Genomic DNA, 20,521 nt, shown 5'->3' on the forward strand with positions numbered 1-20,521 from the left:
TGCTGTAGACATCACTCAAACCAACAACAATTTTTTACAAAGGAACAAAAACCTGTACACATGATATCACTGATGCATGTATCGTTGTGTGTGATATCATATGTAGCCACTGCTACCAATAATAACAAGATTCTGCCTATTTGTCATATTAAAGGTACCATTTAACCTTTTCAACAATATTGGTCAGCTTTGTTTGGATTCCCACCATAATGTTATAGCACCTACCATCTAGCAATATATTTTAGTGCTACCTAGACCTAAGAATTAGATAACATCACTGTAAGGACAAATAATTGTAACTTTTTTTTATTTGTAATTTATTTTTAGTGGGTTACTATGTGGATCTGCTGTTATGTTAACTCAGCTGTTTCATATTTAACACTATCATTCATTATACTACCACTCTAGTTTCTTACCTGTTGACTTCCTCCCAAAACTTTACTGGTCTTGCATATGATGCAATAAAAATGACACTTCCGAGAAATGGACTCAATGGGCTGGACAATATTGATGTTGCAAATGTTTGGAGTAAAAGCATTCCTGAATCTGATTGAATTGTTTGTTAAGTTTTATATAATCAACACACATTACAGTATACAAAAGCGCTACAATTTAGGCGGTCCTAAAAATCATTGTTTGTCAACAGTACATCTCACCCGTGTAAATCGGGGATTTGCTAACAAAAATAATGCAAACTGTATGAGGATGAATGATTGTAATAACAATCGTTCGTACCCATTCAGTTTTCATACCCAAAATCATTGCAGAATGTAAATGGAAGTTAAACGAGCTCTGATCAACCTGCTAAATTGTCAATGAGTGCTCGTTAATAGCCAAACCCAAAATGCAGCATGGATCAATGTAGCATGCTCAATTTAAGAAATATAATGAGAAGAAATTTATACAAGTTACACGGGCTGCTCTTAGGGTGTTTACCGAAAAAGCACCACAATTGTATATATATAACCTAGAAAAAAAGATGCTGAAGAAACAGAAAGTTTATGAAAAATAGAAAAATACTTTATTATCATATATAATATAAGACAGTAGACAATGCATAAAAAGCGGAGAAATCCACAGACTAACAGTTAAAAAGGGACACTAAGCTGTGTATCTACCAAATACTTATAAATTGCAGATTTATATCTGTGATTTAGCTTTCAGAAAAAATGTAAAGAGAGACCATATGTGAATATATCAATATGTTCCGTATAGACTTGCAAATGCAAAGGTAGCCCATAGCATAGTGAAAAATATATCTAATGACCGTATATAAATGTAGCACTAGGCTGCATACAAACAATCAATTTGTGCAAAGTACTGGTAGACCACATGAGCATAGGGCAATGTAAATAAACCATAGATATGTTCAATGCCTAATGGATTAGTAAATGTAACAGTATTTATCACAAATACAGTAAACATACAAGTGGTCAAATATACACTGAAAGAGAAATCAATATATGAAAAATAGAGATAGCATATTTAAACAGGATATACCATACCCATGGTCAAATCCTGGGAGAGACACAGCCAAAGTCCACCCCAACGCGCGTTTCGCGCAAATGCCTTCGTCTGGGGGTGGCGTTAGACCATAGTCAGAAATTATTTAAATAGATCAGGGCCAATAGAGAAAGCCTGCGTCACCTGCACTGTGTTCCATAAGATGACTAATGACCTCACTGCATACTTACCGGTCGCTGTGTCCTGGATAGTGAAGTGGCCGCGCCTCCGAGAACGTCAGTCGCAAGGTCCAGGAACCGGAAACACGTCACCGCGTCATGGGACCCGGTCACGTGAATACAGAATCCGACACGTCACGAGTGACGGAAACAGAGGCCGGTCACCACGCACCAATGACAGAGCGACACAGTGAGGCAGGATTCACCAGGACACACGTATATTAGAGGATCGAAGATACTGCTATACAGTTCTGATTAAATAAAGAAATATGCACCTACATTAGTACATTAGTTGATGCAGGAAATCTGCTCATAATCAAAGGACCTTTAAGCAGGGGCGTAGGTAGGGGGGGGCAGGCGGGGCACTTGCCCCGGGCGCAGTTCAGAGGGGGGCGCCAGCGCCCCCTCCTCCTGCACTATAATTGTACCTGTGTCGCAAGGACACAGGTACAATTAGAAGCAATGAATGACCGGGCACGTTCCATGCCCGGCCATTCAGCGCCTCTCCACGAATGAAGCGACTGGTACCTTTTGTACCAGTGACGCTTCCGTCGATGAAAGGCGCTGACTGACTGGCAGGGAAAGTCATCCTGCCCAGCCAATCAGCGCCTTTCATAGACGCCGCGTTCAACCCCCTGGAGACCTGCGCAGAAGAGAGCAGGTCTCCATGGCTGCCGGACGGCGTGGGAGCGGGAATAAGGTGAGTTTGAAATGTTTTGTTTTTTTTTTTTAAATTGAAATAGAAGTGTGCGGCTGTATCTGCGGGGGGGCGGGGGCGACGACTTTGTCTACCTACGGGGGGTCTATCTACAGGGCTGGGCTATATACAGGGGGACTATATCTGCTGGGCTTTATACAGGGGGGCTATATCTACAGGGGGACTATATCTGCTGGGCTATATACAGGGGGGCTATATCTACAGGGGAGCTATATACAGGGGGACTATATCTGCTGGGCTATATACAGGGGTTCTATATCTACAGGGGAGCTATATAAAGGGGGACTATATCTGCTGGGCTATATACAGGGGGACTATATCTACAGGGGAGCTATATACAGGGGGACTATATCTACAGGGGAGCTATATACTGGAGTGGGCCGTCTATAGAGCACCATATACAGGGGTGGGCTATGTACAGGGGGACTATATCTACAGGGGGGGCTATATACTGGAGTGGGCTGTCTATAGAGCACCATATACAGGGGTGGGCTATATAGTATATAGCCCCCTGTAGATATAGCCCACCCCTGTATATGGTGCTCCATAGATAGCCCACCCCAGTATATAGCCCCCCCTGTAGATATAGTCGCCCTGTATATAGCCCAGCCCTGTAGATATATTCCCCCTGTAGATATATTCCCCCTGTAGATATATTCCCCCTGTAGATATATTCCCCCTGTATATAGCCCACCCCTGTATATAGCCCCCCTATGTATAGCCCACCACTGTAGATATAGCCCCCCTGTATATAGCCCCCCTCTGTAGATATAGCCCCCCTGTGTATAGCCCACCCCTGTATATAGCCCCCCTGTGTATAGCCCACCCCTGTATATAGCCCCCCTCTGTAGATATAGCCCCCCTGTGTATAGCCCACCCCTGTATATAGCCCCCCTGTGTATAGCTCACCCCTGTATATAGTATCCCACAAATAGCTCCCCCTATAGTGCTCCACAGCAAGCCCACCCCTGTATATAGCCCCCTTGTACATATAGTCCACCCCTGTATATAGCCCCCTTGTACATATAGTCCACCCCTGTATATAGTGCTCCACAGATAGCCCACCCTTGTATATAGTATATACAGGGGTGGGCTATCTGTGGAGCACTATATACAGGGGTGGACTATCTAGTGGAGCACTATATACAGGGGTGGACTATATGTGGAGCACTATATACAGAGGTGGGCTATATCTACAGGGGGGCTACATACATGGTTGGGCTATCTGTAGAGCTCTATATACAGGGGTGGGCTATATCTACAGGGGGCTATATACAGGGGTGGGCTATCTGTAGAGCACTATAGGGGGAGTTATTTGTGGGGCACTATCTACAGGGGGCTCTATGGCAGGCACTATCTACAGGGGGCTCTATGGCAGGCACTATCTACAGGGGGCACAGTGTGTGTGTGTGGGACACGGTGTATGGTGCTATTATAATTAGAGGTGCAGTGTATGGCGCTATTATATTTAGGGGCGTAGTGTGTGGTATAATGATAACTTTATATTTATTTATAGGTGCAGAAATGTTGGAAAAGTGAGAAGCTGAAGACATGTGAGCGGCAAACTGCAGAAATGGCCTGTGACCGGGAGAATTCATCATAGAGGTCTGGACCAAATGGAGAAAAAGAACTAGAATCTGAGACGTCACCGGTGAGTCACTTAATGTAAATGTTTATTCTGCCTCTAATCAGTAATGTAGTCACTGTATGATCTGCAGCGAGATGATTATGATAGGATTTATTTTTTGTGAAACGGCATCTCCCAGCATATCCTTACCATTGTTCGGGCTATGCTGGGAGCTGTAGTTTTACGCCGTACAAACCTATACGGCAGGGGTTGCACAGCTGTATTTGTTCTGGGGCTGTATATATGTATCGAGCTTGGTTCTGGTGTTGTGTATAGGACCATATTGCTTGTAAAATGTACAAATAATTTTATGCTCGCGTTACATAAAAAGAAATGACACGTCGATTGGTAGAGAAAACAAACACGGCGAGGGGGAAGAAGAGGTTGGGGGGGGGGCGCCAAACTGAATCTTTGCCCCGGGTGCTGGAGAACCTAGCTACGCCTCTGCTTTAAGTACAACAATGTGGAATATGTTGACACTAAGTACAGTAAATAATGGATAGTAAAGAAACAAATGACAGTAAAATCTACATATTTGGTGGAATTCACATAGCAGACTTTTGAAACAGGCATATTTTGAGCATACATATGTTTCTAACATGGATGTTAGCATTAGGCACATGTAATTTTGTTTAAATATAATTTTGCATTTTATTTACCTTTTGTGCGTTACATTTTTTTTCACAAATAAGAAAGGATACGGGGTACAGCAAAAAACTGGGCAAATACATGAAATGATGATCCCCAAGCTATTTGCCATGGTGCAATATATGTGAAGACATATTGCAGTTTTTGAAGCAGGTCCCATACCTATGAGAAAAAAATAAAGTGAAATAACATTACCTATTGAAACTAGGGCTGTGGCTAGGATAATAAATAATAAAACGATTAACTAATGTAGTTACAAAAATTATCCTAAACGCTAGGCTGATTTCTGGCAGTTTAACTGAACAGTACATAGTTCAATGATGACCTAAAGGCAGTTCAGCTGAACCGTGGGGGTCCAGGCATTGTGACTAATATGGATGGGTTTCCAAGCACGTCGGTTCTTATTATGGAGAAGGTAAAATGGATCTCCCCATTATAAGGACTTTTCAGTTTATTGACTATTTGTAACACTGGTTAACGCCTAATATTCCTGTTGATGTGGGATGGTGGAGTTAAAAGAGGTGGTTAAAGGCAGGAAAATGACAATTTTATCAAAATTCTTTATAGGGATCTGAGCTTTAAGTTATTCTGATAAAGAGGTCACAATCCCATGCTTCCCTTCACACAGCCTAAGGGCAAAGCCCCACGTGGCGGAATTGCTCTGGAATTCCGCTGCGGACACTCCACTGCTTTTTAGTATGGTTAATTTAGACGATGCGGAAAATTCCACTGCGGAGCATAGGCTGTGGTGCGGAATTTGGTGTCCGCAGCATACAATGGATGTTGCGGACGTGTGGCGGACTGGTTGCGGACTCATTGCGGAAGTTCTCCATTGACTTCAATGGAGATTCTAAATTCTGCAATGAAGTCCGCAGATGTCATGTACATGTTATGTGTGCTGTGGAGCGTATTGTTTTTTTAACATGACATTTCTTCATTCTGGCTGGACCTATGTATTTCTAGGTCTACAGCCAGACTGAGGAAGTCAATGGGGCTCCCGTAATTACGGGTGACTACGTGTGTGCACCCATAATTACGGGTGACTACTTGTGTGCACCAATAATTACGGGTGACTACGTGTGTGCACCCGTAATTATGGGAGCGTTGCTAGGCGACGTCAGTAAATAGTCACTGTCCAGGGTGCTGAAAGAGTTAAGCGATCGGCAGTAACTGTTTCAGCACCCTGGACAGTGACTACCGATCACAATATACATCAACCTGTAAAAAAAATAGAAGTAAAATAGAAGTTCATACTTACCGAGAACTCCCTGCTTCTTTCTCCAGTCCGGCTTCCCAGGATGACGTTTCAGTCTAAGTGACGGCTGCAGCCAATCACAGGCTGCAGCTGTCACATGGACTGCCGCGTCATCCAGGGAGGTCGGGCTGGATGCCGAAAGAGGGACGCGTCACCAAGACAACGGCCGGTAAGTATGAAATTCTTTTACTTTCACTAGGGAAAGTGCTGTCCCTTCTCTCTATCCTGCACTGATAGAGAGAAGGGAAGTACTTTCACCTCAATACGCAACGACCAGTCCGCATCAATTTACTGCACATTTTGGGCAGATCCGCAACAGAATCTGCAACGCAGATTCCGTGCGGCATTGATGCGGACAGTTGCGGAAGAAATACGTCACGTGGGGCCATGCCCTTAGAGCTACAGTACATCACACAATTCTGTCTGTCTGCCTGCAGCAACCACAAGTGGGTGCTCACTGCATAGACAATTTTAGAGCTTCCATTGAACTCAATAATAAAACAATGTGCATTAAACTCCCCCTAGTAGCAGCAGAGGTAATTTAATTATTTGAAGAGTGCCTGTCTTTTCAGGTGACTTTTCAGAATAAGCTGTCATATGTGTGTGTACTTGAGATATAACACTATTTTGGGCCGTTATATGACTAGTATCCTGCATTTTACAGCAGTTTTCTCTCCTGAATGATCTATCCCTATTAGTTGTCTCTGAGATGGGTGGAGCCTAACTGCTAAGATGTCTCCCATACACAGCACATAGAGAAGAGAACATCCTGCTCTGCTGTCACTTTGTAGCACACACATAGAAGCATTTGCAGCATAGAAGACATCATACAACAGTAATGAGCAGTGTAGCTGCGAATCAAGCATTGTGGTGATATAAAACACCTACTGAAAGTTGCAGAAGTGTCTATCTCTCCCCCCTCTCCATAGACTTCTATGGGAAGCATGTAACCTGATCCTTCAGTGAGCTTATAATCCATCTCGTCTCCCAAGATGGATTTAGCCATATATTCATAGTGAGTGAACTGTTTAGGAGGGAGTATAGGAAGGAGGAAAGAAGTCTGAAAGGGGAGAAAAAGGCAATTTTTCTGTAAAATATTTTTAGAAAGTTTCTTATATTCGATTATACTAATGATTTATGCAAAGTTTATGGAAATGACAGTGCCTGTTTACCTGAGCTGCTCATGAACAGCTCAAAGAGAGATTTCTAGATACTAGAATATCCTTCTAAAAGCTCCCCTGTGTATTGGGGCTGGGTGACAGAAGTTTTGGTGGCAATTCATTGCCATGCAAGCCACCTGGACAATTTGCCTAGTTATGCATGTCACACGTCATAATGTGCAATGGGAGTCTGAGAAAATTGGCCTTAGACAACAGAGCTAATAAACAACAGCTGATTGTGTCATAGTGTTCATAGGATAAGAACAATACCCAATTCAATCCATCTAAGTAATAAACAGCCTAGCACCCTACACAATGAATAAAGACACAAGGCTTTATTTATTTATTTTTGCTTTACTCAATAAAATATTGGTAGAAAAATATTAAAAAACCAACATGGTCACAGAAATGTGCACCAATATGTTGCCATCAAAGATAAGAAAAATGAAATAATAAATCAAAGATCAAAAAATCATGACCTAATGGTCCTGCTGAAGAGGTGGCAAATGGACCTGTGGATGGTCTGTCAGCTGGATCGTGTCCCTGCTGATGTCCTTGGTAGGGGTATGCCATCTGCCCTGGATAACATGGCCTGCTTGCTGAGTGGCCGTAATAATCAGAACGAATGTTCATCCCCCAATACTGGCTGAAAAGCCTAGATGAGGACTCGTAATGTTGTCTGTATTGTGGAGTCCGGATAGCTGGAGGTCCACGAGTGACTCGGTTAGATTGTGGCGCTCATCTAGCTAGGGACTCTTCATTATGCAGACGCCACAAGTCTACTGACCGGAAGATGGCCCTTGGATCATTGCGTGGCATTGCTGCCTGGAGCCCCACAATCATAAGCTCCCTGAACCCGAAGGCGACGTTCTGGAGGTTACCGAGTGAGATGCAGGGTGAAGTTCCGTAGGAAGGTCTCGTCTGGATTCTCAGTCGTGCTCCTGTTGATGTACTCGAGCCTGTTGTACTGTAGGAGCAGCAGCCACATGGCTGCTATGGAGAGTGCTTCTTGGAGCTAAATATGAAGTAACCCTGGCTGAAGCGGATGGCCGTAAAGTGTCCTTGGTTGTCACCTGAGGAGAGTTGCTACTTGTGTTTGATTGACTCTCTGCTTCTGGCTCCTCAAGTTAGGTGGTATCAGAGTAAACTTCCACTGCCTCTTCTAGATTGTCGCTTGTCCTTGTTCAGAAAATAAAATATGAAATTATATTTTGTGCAACAAAAATCTGTTACTAGGCCTTGTGTTATAAGAAAATGAATGTCCTAGTCTCATGATAAGCCATCCATATATGATTGGTAGGGGTGCAACTACATGCACCAACATCGATCAGCTGTATTGAAGGTGCCAGGGCGCTCGTACACATGCTGCTTCCATTTATTCCCCTTCATGGTTTTTACCTGCTTGTAATGTGAATTTCTGACACACTTGTAGTGGCGGTTCACAGTATTCTCCTTTTCACTTGAAGAGGAGAAGGCTGTACTGCGAATCTTTGCTACAATTGTGTGTGCGATTGACATTACATGGAGGTAAAAACAATGAAGGGGAAGCAGGCCTTGTACAAGCGCTGCAGCCACTAAAAAAAGGAAATCTGTAGACGATAGGCCATTCATTTGTTATGACTGGACAACCCCTTGTCCATAGTGGGATCAAAAAATGTGGTAATGAACATAACGCCCTTTGGTAAGTAAAATGTTTTCACACAATCCTACTAGCCCTGCAATACATCATAATGATAGTTTTGTATGGTTAATTAACATATTGCCTTCATTGCAGTCACTGCTTCATTGTTTTTAAAGAATTAAAATAGTGTTAAAAAATGTGCAAAAATCCCCCAAAAAAACTTATGGACGAAGTTCCATCACATCTTTGAGGAACATGAGCTGCTGAGTGAACATATAGGCCTGCTTTTTAGATGGAGCCTCGCAGCTCTATCCAACATGGGACTGCTCACGTTGGAATTGGTCACGACTGGAATTCCACCGTCTTTTTATTTCTTGTTCCAAAAAAAAAGTAAAAAGGGTGATATTAATCTGGCGAGTCGATGCACTATACAGAGATTATGCAATCAATTTCTGATCATTGTCAGTCAAACTATATGCATCTCCGTGTATCAGCTGAAGGGGCCGTGGAGATTGTGCGAGTATTCCTCTTACTTGGTCCATACTTAAATCTCTGACACACTTGTAGCAGCGCATACTGTAGACCACAGCTACAATTGTGTTGGCAAATCACAGTACTGAGATGGTAATCATTGAAAGGGAAGCAGCGCTCGCATGAGCACAGCGGCTACTTTTAAATAAGCTCATCTGCATGGTTGCGTAAAGTCTGACCACCAACGAGCAGATATTAATGGCCTAATCTTAAAAGAAGTCATAAATTAAAAAATTGCAGCAAAGGGGAATAGGGACATTTCATTACTGATTTTCGGACACTGTGCACAGTTTCCCTGCTCCCAACGACGCTGCAATAGCTCCTTGGCAATTTCCTTTCACACAGCATGTTTTTGTAGCAGTCATGGTTTGATTTTGACTGTGAATCCCACAATTCAGGATGGACATGCACCATACTGAATAGCCTCTCTACATCCATCTTGTGTTGAATGCTGGGAAATTTGGCGTGCCCTGACATTGCTTGGCAATGGATCCACAAATAACGGACTGTGCATGGATGCCTTATGTGTGCGGTCCGTTATTTTCACAGACCCCTTGGCTACAATGGGCCAGACAGAACCGCAAAAACGGACAGGAGTAGGAAATGTTCTATTATTTGTGGAACAGATATATGGATCTGCGAAAAAAACTGAAATGTCCATGACCCCATAGAAATAAACGGGTCAGTGTGCTATAAAAAAAACGGATAGCACACTGAAGAAAATCACTGAAGTGTGCTTGAGGTCTAAACCATAAGGGGCCCTTCATAAGTATATTTCAAAACCTACATGCAAACCAAAAAAAGAAGGACATAACTCCCAATGTATGTACCAATTATATCTTTATTAAATATAAATAACAATTGTATCAAAAGGACAAAGTTAAAAAGGTGAGAAGAACAATATAGACAAGATGGAAGAAAAATCCAAGAACACAGAAAATAAGCATCCCTCCATCCATGCCAGGTCTTATATTGAGCAATTAAATCACGTGTGTAAATAATACCAGTTATAACGTATCACATAACATAGGAAACCGCCAGGTCGCAGTACCGGGGTGAAACGGGAAACCGGAACTGCTCCCCTGCACTCAATACAATTGAGTTGTCTAACGCTGCCCATGTGAGGCAAAGGACTAGCCATTCGGCGCTTTAACGATGATGCAATCAGCACAATGTTGTAAACACGCCGCTGCGTTGTTCCACTGAAGGAGGCCTGACATCGCTGGAGGACGGTGCAGGGACGGGACAGGTAAGCAAATGTATTTTTTTCCTTTCATTGTGGGCAGTGATGGGGGCCTTATCTATAAGGGACACTGACTACAGGGGACTATATAGGGGGCACTAACTACACGGGACTATAGAGGGGGCACTACCTTCAGGGGACTATAGAAGTGGCACTAACTACAGGGGACTATATAGGGGCCTCTATCTACAGGGAACTATATAAGGGCCCTATCTACAGGAAACGCCTCAGGGGGCATTATCTACAGGGGGCACTATCTACAGGGAACGCCACAGGGGGCACTATCTACAGGGAACGCCACTGGGGGCACTATTTACAGGGAACACCACAGGGGGCACTATACAGGGGACGCTGCAGGGGGCACTATCTACAGGGAAAGCCACAGGAGGGCACTATTTACAGGGAAAGCCACAAACCTATCTACAGGGATGCCACGGGGGGCCCTATCCACAGGGAACGCTACAGGGGCACTATACAGTGAACGCTACAGGGGGCACTATACAGGGAACACTCCAGGGGGCACTATACAGGGAACACTACAGGGAGCACTATACAGGGAACGCTACAGGGGGTACTATATAGGGAACGCTACAGGGGCACTATCTACAGGGAATGCTACAGGGGCACTATCTACAGGGAATGCAACAAGGGGCACTACAGTGAACGCCACAGGCGGCCCTATCTACAGGGAAAGCCACAGGCCTATCTACAGGGAAGCCACGGGGGGGCCTATCTACATGGAAAACTACAGGGGCACTCTACAAGGAATGCTACAGGGGGCACTATACAGGGAACGCTACAGGGGGCACTATACAGGGGACGCTACAGGGGCACTATCTACAGGGAATGCTACAGAGGCACTATCTACAAGGAATGCTACAGAGGGCACTACAGTGAACGCCACATCTACAGGGAATGTTAAAAGGGGCCCTATCTACAGGGGACACTACACGGGGCCCTATATACAGGGGACGCTACAGGGGGCCATAGGTAACGCTACTATCTACAGAGAGCTCTATGGGGAGCACTATCTACAGAGGGCTCTAAGAGAGGCATTATTTACATAGGGCTCTATGAGAGGCACTATCTACAGGGTGCTCTATGAAAGGCACTATCTACAGGTGGCTCCATGAGGGGCACTATCTACAGGGTGCTATATGGGGGCACTATCTACAGGGGGCACTCAGTGTGTGTAGTGCATTACTTTACAGTGTTTGACACAATTTTATTCATGGGCACAGTGTATGGTACTATTATATTTAGGGGCACAGTGTAGGGTACTATTATATTAAGGGGCACAGTGTGTAGCACTATTATATTCAGGCGCACAGTGTATGGTACTGTTATATTTATGGGCATGGTTTGTGGTACCATGAGAATTTTATTTTCGTTTATAGGTGCAGAAATTTTGGAAAAGAGAGCAGCCGAAGACATCTGAGCGGCAAACTGCAGAAGTGGGCCGTGGCCAGGAGGTGTCCTCATAGAGGTGTGGACCAGATGAAAAAGAAAAGAGAAAAAGAACGACTCCAATCTGAGAAGACATCACCGGTTACTCACTAAATGTAAATGTTTATTGTCCCTGTGACTGATCAGTACTGTAGTCACTGTAGGATCTGCAGCGAGATGATGGGTATATCGTTCTTTTATGTGAAACAGCAACTCCCAGCATACCCTTACCATCTTTCTGGCTATACTCGGAGCTGTAGTTTTATGCCATACAAACTTATATGGCAGGAGTTAAAGAGAATTTGCAAATGATCTCTGTACTGAGCTGTATTTGTGCTTGTGCTGTATTTATGTACTGAGCTTTGTTCTGGTGTTGTATATATGTACTGAGCTTGGTTCTGGAGTTATACACCGTGTTCCAAATTATTATGCACATTGGATTTAAGTGTCATAAACATTTAATTATTAGTTTTTAAATTAAACTCATGGATGGTATTGTGTCTTAAGCCTCTTTGGATCATTGTAATCAATCTCAGACTCCTGTGATAATTAGTTTGCCAGGTGTGCCCAATCAAAGGAAAACTACTTAAGAAGGACGTTCCACGATATTAAGCAGGCCACAGGTTTCAAGCAATATGGGAAAGAAAAAGAATCTCTCTGCTGCCGAAAAGCGTGAAATAGTGCAATACCTTGGACAAGGTATGAAAACATTGGATATTTCAAGAAAACTTAAGCATGATCATCGTACTGTGAAAAGATTTGTGGCTGATTCAGAGCACAGACGGGTTCGTTCAGATAAAGGCATAATGAGGAAGGTTTCTGCCAGACAAATTAATAGGATTAGGAGAGCAGCTGCTAAAATGCCATTGCAAAGCAGCAAACAGGTATTTGAAGCCGCTGGTGCCTCTGGAGTCCCGCGAACCTCAAGGTGTAGGATCCTCCAGAGGTTTGCAAGTGTGCATAAAGCTATTATTCAGCCACCCCTAAACAATGCTCACAAGCAGAAACGGTTGCAGTGGGCTCAGAAATACATGAAGACTAATTTTCAAACCGTGTTGTTTACTGATGAGTGCCGTGCAACCCTGGATGGTCCAGATGGATGGAGTAGTGGATGGTTGGTGAATGGCCACCATGTCCCAACAAGGCTGCGACGTCAGCAAGGCAGTGGCGGAGTCATGTTTTGGGCTGGAATCATGGGGAGAGAGCTGGTAGACCCCTTTAGGGTCCCTGACGGTGTGAAAATGACCTCTGCAAAGTACGCAGAGTTTATGACTGACCACTTTCTTCCATGGTACAAAAAGAAGAACCGTGCCTTCCGTAGCAAAATTATCTTCATGCATGACAATGCATCATCTGATGCTGCAAAGAATACCTCTGTGTCATTGGCTGCTATGGGCATAAAAGGAGAGAAATTCATGGTGTGGCCCCCATGTTCCCCTGACCTCAACGCTATTGAGAACCTTTGGAGCATCCTCAAGCAAAATATCTATGAGGGTGGGAGGCAGTTCACATCAAAACAGAAGCTCTGGGAGGCTATTCTGACATCCTGCAAAGATATTGAGCAGAAACTGTCCAAATACTCACAAATTCAATGGATGCAAGAATTGTGAAGGGGTCCTATGTTAACATGTAACTTGGCCTGTTAAGTTTTTTTGATTGAAAGAGCTTTTGATTTCTGTAAATATGACCTCCTGATGCTGCAAATTCAACAAATTACCATTTTAGTTCTCTTTACAACCTTTAAAATGTTTTGATCTCTGTTGTGCATAATAATTTGAAACAGTGCATTTTGAGTTTTTTACTCCCTAAAAAAAATCTGTTATCATTAGGAGATTTGTTCGATAAAATTTGCATTATACTCCAAAGGTTGATGAACTGAACTGCATAAAATAGATGAGGCCTCACTAATGCTTTGTAAAGTGGCAATATTACATCCCTGTCCCGCGAGTCCATGCCTCTTTTAATACACGACAATATCCTGCTGGCTTTTGAAGCAGCTGATTGACACTGCATGCTGTTATTTAGTTTATGATTTACAAGTACACCCAGATCCTTCTCAAAAAGTGAATCCGCCAGAGTAGCTCCCCCTAGGACATATGATGCGTGCAGGTTGTTGGTACCCAGATGCATAACTTTACATTAAACTTCATTTGCCAACTGGATGCCCAAACACTTAGTTTGTTTAAATCTGCTTGCAATTCACGAACATCTTCCATAGACTGAACTATATTACATAGCTTGGTGTCATCTGCAAAAATAGAAATAGTGCTATTAAATCCATCCTCTATATCGTTAATAAATAAGTTGAATAATAGTGGTCCCAGCACTGAACCCTGGGGTACACCACTTATTACCGGGGACCATTCAGAGTAGGAATCATTGACCACAACTCTCTGGATACGGTCCTTGAGCCAATTCTCAATCCAATTACAAACTATATTTTCTAAACCTATAGTCCTTAATTTACCCATTAGGCGTCTATGGGGGACAGTGTCAAATGCCTTGGCAAAGTCCAAAAACACTATATCCACAGCGGCCCGTCTGTCTAGGCTTCTGCTCACCTCTTCATAAAAACAGATTAGGTTAGTTTGACAACTTCTGTCCTTAGTAAAACCGTGCTGGCTGTCACTTATAATACTATTTTTTGTCACATAATCCTGTGTATAGTCCCTCAATAGCCCCTCAAACATTTTCCCCACGATGGATGTTAAGCTTACTGGTCTATAAAAACCCGGGGAAGACCTAGAGCCCTTTTTAAAAATAGGCACCACATTTGCCCTGCGCCAGTCCCTTGGCACTATTCCAGTCACTAGAGATTCTCTGAATATTATGAAAAGGGGGACAGAAATAACTGAACTAAGCTCTTTATAGTGTATGGGGCAGCTATGGGGGGCATTATACTGTATGGGGGCATTATACTGTATGGGGCAGTTATGGGTGGCAATATACTGTGGGGGCAGCTATGGGGGCATTATACTGTGGGGGCAGCTATGGGGGTGGCATTTTACTGTGTGGGGGAATCTACGGGGCATTATACTGTGTGGGCAGCTATGGGGGCAATATACTGTGTGGGAAGCTATGGGTGGCATTATACTGTGTGGGGGCATCTATGGGGCATTATACTGTGTGGGCAGCTATGGGGGCATTATACTGTGTGGGGGCAGCTATGGAAGAATTATACTGTGTGGGGGCAGCTATGGGGCATTATACTGTAGGGTCAGCTATGGGGAGCATTGTACTGTGGAGGCATTCATGAGGTCTGTCGGGCAAGGCAGCTGGGCATAGGCGTGTGCAGGGGTCTGGTGCTGTTGGGAAGGGAAGCTGAATTCTTGCACCAGGGCTCATGAACCTTTAGCTACGCTAAGACAAAGAGGGGAGAAGGGATTGTCCCCTCCCTCGACCTTACGTGTATATACTTATCACAGAGGTAAAGTATATATTTATTTCTAATAAATACAGGTACAGTATATATCTATACGCATTAGATGAGCTACTGCTTTTTCTAGAAAAAAAAGAACCAGGACCCTTCCACATGTGACAATCTGAGAGAATAGAAGTATGCTCTCTAATTGATAATGGAGGGAGGTGATAACATGAAGAAAAATTCATGTCACCCATTCCCCTAGAGTCATCCACCGCTATACAAGCACTGAAAGAGGATCACAAATCCTCCTCCTCATCTGCTTGCACGCTTTCAGCACATTCCCCTTTGGCCCCCTTCTTCTCCCCCACAGAGGCTGAAGTGAAAGCTGCAAATATACGCAGCTCCCACTTCAACCTGCTCTAACTCAGACTAAATTTCAGCCTCTTTTAAAAGAAAGATTCTAGTTGTGTGCTGGCTTGTCACGTTACTGGTGTTTCAGCTTTCAGCTAAAGAGTTAGATTTAAACAGGGCCAGTACACTGAGAGGTACTGTATCGATGTAAGCTGGATTGGCACACAAGGTAGTAAGACATAAGCCGGGTTGGCACTCAAGCAGGTAGTCAAATGTTAGCCGAGTTGGTACACAAGTGGGTAGTCAGACGTAAGGAGGGTAGGTACACTAAGGCAGTGATTCCAAACAGGAGCATGGTCCAAGGCAGCACGAGCAGAGAAAACTTAATACTCAAGCAAAGGCTAAATTAGGAAGTGCCTATTTAGAGGCCCAAACAGGAAAGAGGAGCCAAGGTGGATTCTCCTGAAGTAAGACTGACCATCTTGCAAGGGGCGCAGCTAAAGGCTCATGGGCCCTAGTGCAAAAGTCCTTCTTGGGGCCCCCCAACTTCTCTTTATGGCCGACGAACCGCAGCATTCAGCTGCTTTGCTGGGTCTCCTAAGTGACTCATAGATGCAGCACTAGCAGCCAGGGGCATTGCTATGGTCTTAAGACTTCAGGGGCAATAGCCCCAAGACGTATGTCTTGCCCTCCACATTTTTTTTATTATATTTATCTCTATTGGAGACATGATATCTATAAGACTACAACCCCTATTGCTCCGCCACAGGATAGGATTAGACAAAGCTTTCTGCAGACAGTATCACAAATGATCGGCTTTGATACAGGGTCCAGCAGACAGTATCACACATGATAGGCTTAGAAACAGGGCCCAGTAGACAGTATCACACATGATAGGTTGAGATAAAGGGCCCAGTGGACAGTATTGTCAGGGATCATTACCATGTATATTGTTTGAAAAATATTATCCTTACATATATATATATTCAGTATATTACACAAAGAGATTGGATTAATGGAGCACAAAGAGCCTGCATAACAAGCCTATGGAAGACACCGCCCGCTGGAATGCAAAAGAGGAGTGTGCAGAAGAATGTACAGGAAAACTTACAGCAGAGGAGCCAATGGGACTTAAGCAAGTCCCACATCTCGAGGGAGGGGCATGTGTCTCCTCTGTCTGTTTCTTTGTTCTGAATAAAGTGCAGTTCTCCTCTTTTCTGATGAGAGGGAAGCTGTATCAAACATTTCTGTGTGATGTACTTCTCTCCAGGCATGCCTTCAGCTTCCAATTTACAGAGGTGGTTATTCGGTGTGAAATACGGACCTGACATTTGGCGCCCGAACGTGGGGCCTCACTCGAGGAAATATCAAAATCCGGACAACCGACAATCACAGGGTGAAACAGAGGACTCAAAGTTGCCCACTGAAGGAATTTGATCACCTCCGCAATAACACGGTAAGCGAATTGATTTTATAAATCTTCGTCTTATCTGTGTTAGTGGACAGTCTTGTGGCGATCTGTAGAACCCTTTTGTTGATTTCCTGGATTATCTCAGGCGACAGAGGTGATATTTTCCGCTGTGAGGGTAAAAAAACCTGTGAGACCTTAGTCGCGCCCGACTAACCATCCTCTGGGTAATTAGAGTCTAAATAAGATTATATAAGAGACCGGAGAGTTATCGACTGGGATTTTAATATTTCCAGCGAAGCCGGAGAGTCTAAATAAAAATTATATTTCGGCGGACCGGAGGCTGTACACTGAGGAATTTTAATATTTCCGGCGAGGCCTGGGAGTCGTTGACCGAAAATTGTTATATAAATTACGTGTATAATATAGACTGTTAGGCATATGATTTAATGAAGCGAAGAGAAGGGAAGCGGTATGTGAGTAAAATGAAGAAATTGATTGAAAGTGCTTTAGAGGGATTTGCAGAAGAGGAAGTTAGGAATAAGAAAGGTATTGTATGTATTAGAAAACAGGACCAGTCGACGCCCGGTAATGGCTTCCGTACCTCATGTTGAGTGTGTCCTCATTGTTGGTGGGAAACCCCCCCCCTCACAGCTGCGCACTGTGTTTCCAATGGGAGAGGCTGCCCCCCACCACCCACCCCTGATGTGGCCACGCCCGGCCCAACCAAATCAGTATGAAATAATCGCCTTGTTAATTTTGTCATTTGTAGTGTTTTTTCTATTTACAGAAGTTCCAGTCTAGTTCACTGATGAAACAACACGTCATCATAATATAGAGATGGTGGCCGACAGATTGGATACTGTTACAAATTATGTGGTTGATGTTTTGAACGTAGATAATTCCTATACAATAGTGTGATGAATGATTGCAGATACGTATGTTGTTTTGCCGGCATTGAAAGTGTTAAGATTGTGAGACTAGACGCTGTTAGAAGCTGTGAGTGTGTGACCCCCCTCCCTCCCCCCTGTAGTGTAGTGTGCAGTGTTTGGGTGGAGGAGGGGGGCTGACTGGGTGCAGTCTGCAGGGCTGATGAGACAAAGGATTTCAATATGCACTGCTGAGATATATATATATATATATATATATATCCGTAATGTCTACAAACCTAAATAAATTTCTTCTCTTTGCTCATGCGCTGTTGTTTATAAAAGTTACGATATTTATGTGTTATGATGTGATCAGATTTCATGTGTTTTGATAATTCAGATGTATTAAACTATAGATACTGTGAGACACGGGGTTTTGAAAATGTATGTGCCCCCCACCGTTCCCTATTTTTATATACAGTTTATTGGTTTGCAGTAATTAATGTTATCAGATATAATATTTTCTGTTTTTATTGAATAACTAACTACAATTGTTTTGTTTTTGATTTCACACATGAGTTATATCATTGTAAAGATCAAATGTATTTGTCAGGAAAAAGTCATTTTTGTTTCAGGCTGTTGTACATTACAGGGGGTTAAACTAGTGTTATGTTGAGATGTCGTTTTGAACTCTGCTACATTACTTTCGCAGAGTCCACAAAGGGGGGAATGGTGAAGGACCTGATCAGGTACAATTTTGGTTTGTTTTGAGTTAATTAATTTGGTTTCAGGAGATCTAAAAATGTGTAAGAGACTCCAATGAGTCATCCAGATTAAATGTGTATGAGAGTAACCTACATTTTGAGGTTTTTCTGTGTAGATGGTTCCAGATCTTTCCAGAACGGTGAATATGGCACTGGGTATGCTGTGCTGTAGTCTCCACCCAATATGAGGTATTGTGTAAGAGACCATCCCCCTCCAGCCAATTTACACAGGAGGCAGAGGTGACGTCACTCACAGATGAGTCTTTACAGATTTAGATGAGGGAGAAGGGAAAAAATAAAAAACTTGTCTGGACATTGTAAATTTGATGTAAAGTTTTTAGGAATGTTTTATTTTTATTTGTTTTTGTATTAATCAAGTATTTGCAGAACCTGATAAAAGTGAGATTCTCAAAGTATTCTGGATTATCAGATGAGTGTGGAGAAGTGTATAACATTTGGTTTTATTTTAGAGGATGAAGACGCCACCCCTTTGAGATGTTCTATATATATGTGACATGGGTTTCTAATGTAAATTTGTAATAAAGAGATATTTTATTATACAATATGTACAAGACAGGATACGAGGCACCAGGTAAATCATCCAGAAACCACTCTCACCTTCTTGTTCATCTCAAGGAGCGGAGCTGGAGGTGCTCGCTGAGGCTTGTAACCTGGCAGAAGGTAAGACGGCCGACATTTACACTGACTCTAGGTACGCTTTTGGCATCGCCCACAATTATGGGCCCATTGGTAGTAGGAACTTTATTGGATCATCGGGTAAGCCAATTGAGAGAGCGAGAGAAGACAGACCTGACAACAAGGGTATATGCAGTCAGGTGTCAGTAAATTGGCTTGTCCCTGGATACAATAATGCCACCACTAGGTTTGTAGCAGCCGGCGTGATGTGCGCACGGCGTGACATAGGTAAAACTGCAAATGTACCTGTGAAAAGTGCAGCCCGGCCAGATTAACAGTCCCAGCGACTGCAGAACATACAACTACCCGAGGTAGAAGTGTATGACAATGTGCTCGTGTGTGTAGACCTGTTCTCAGGGGGGGCCTGAAGCCCGGCCTGTATCTTCCCCACTGCAGATGTTGTGTGTAAGTGACGGGGGAACAGTATTATCCCAAGTATTGACCTGATGTTTGTACAATGATAAGATGTTAGCAGTTCTCTAGACGTTGTCCCAAAGTTAGTTTGTTTAATAACTGTATTTAAGAAGTGTTGTGGGAATATTAAATTCTGAAGTTAAGTTTTATGTAAAGTTCTAGACCAGCCTTAGCATTGGACTATTAGAGTCATGCGTCAGATAAAAGGTACAGAAGCGGAATATTCCCATTTGAAAACATTTTTATTTGTTTATTTTTGTTGTGAAAGGGAAATTTTAGAGAAGAGAATTCTGTGCAGTGTATATGTGTATGTATAGATATGTATATAAAGAAGAAGAATCAGTTTGTAAGTTTTAGTTACTGACCAGTGTGAACGTTTAAAATAAATCTGTCATTGTTAATGTTCTCCTTCAAGTTAATTATCTGATTAAGATCAATTACTGATTAGGCTATGAAAAGCTTGTTCTTCACAGGAATAGTCCAACTGGGAGCGGAAGGCGTGAGAACCAGACTCTAACAGAATGTGGACGGATAAGGGAAGATGAACCGGTAACACCCAAGGCAATCTTGATGGCACTTGCATTGATGGTGTATGACCTCACATATGCCCCAAGACTGCAAGGATCGACGTGGTAAGATCTAATTGGTATGTCCCAGGCTTTACAGCTGATGCTGCTAAATTCTGTTAGAGCTGTTTGATTTGCCTACAGAACAGTCCTGGCAG

At 43.2% G+C, this 20,521-nt stretch overlaps 1 protein-coding gene across 5 annotated transcripts in view; it reads right to left on the bottom strand.

The window, feature by feature from the left end:
- PCNX2 (pecanex 2) overlaps nt 1–20,521 on the bottom strand; it is a 934,799-nt gene that overhangs the window by 276,974 nt on the left and 637,304 nt on the right. For all 5 annotated transcript variants that reach the window (XM_075862603.1, XM_075862600.1, XM_075862601.1 and 2 more), the window contains exons 21-22: nt 4,729–4,837; nt 417–546 (exon numbers count right to left, since the gene is read on the bottom strand). In XM_075862603.1, coding sequence (XP_075718718.1) covers nt 417–546; nt 4,729–4,837 — 239 coding nt within the window. The remainder of the gene's footprint in view (nt 1–416; nt 547–4,728; nt 4,838–20,521) is intronic.

This window comes from Rhinoderma darwinii, chromosome 4, assembly GCF_050947455.1.
Source record: "Rhinoderma darwinii isolate aRhiDar2 chromosome 4, aRhiDar2.hap1, whole genome shotgun sequence".
NCBI lineage: Eukaryota > Metazoa > Chordata > Amphibia > Anura > Rhinodermatidae > Rhinoderma > Rhinoderma darwinii.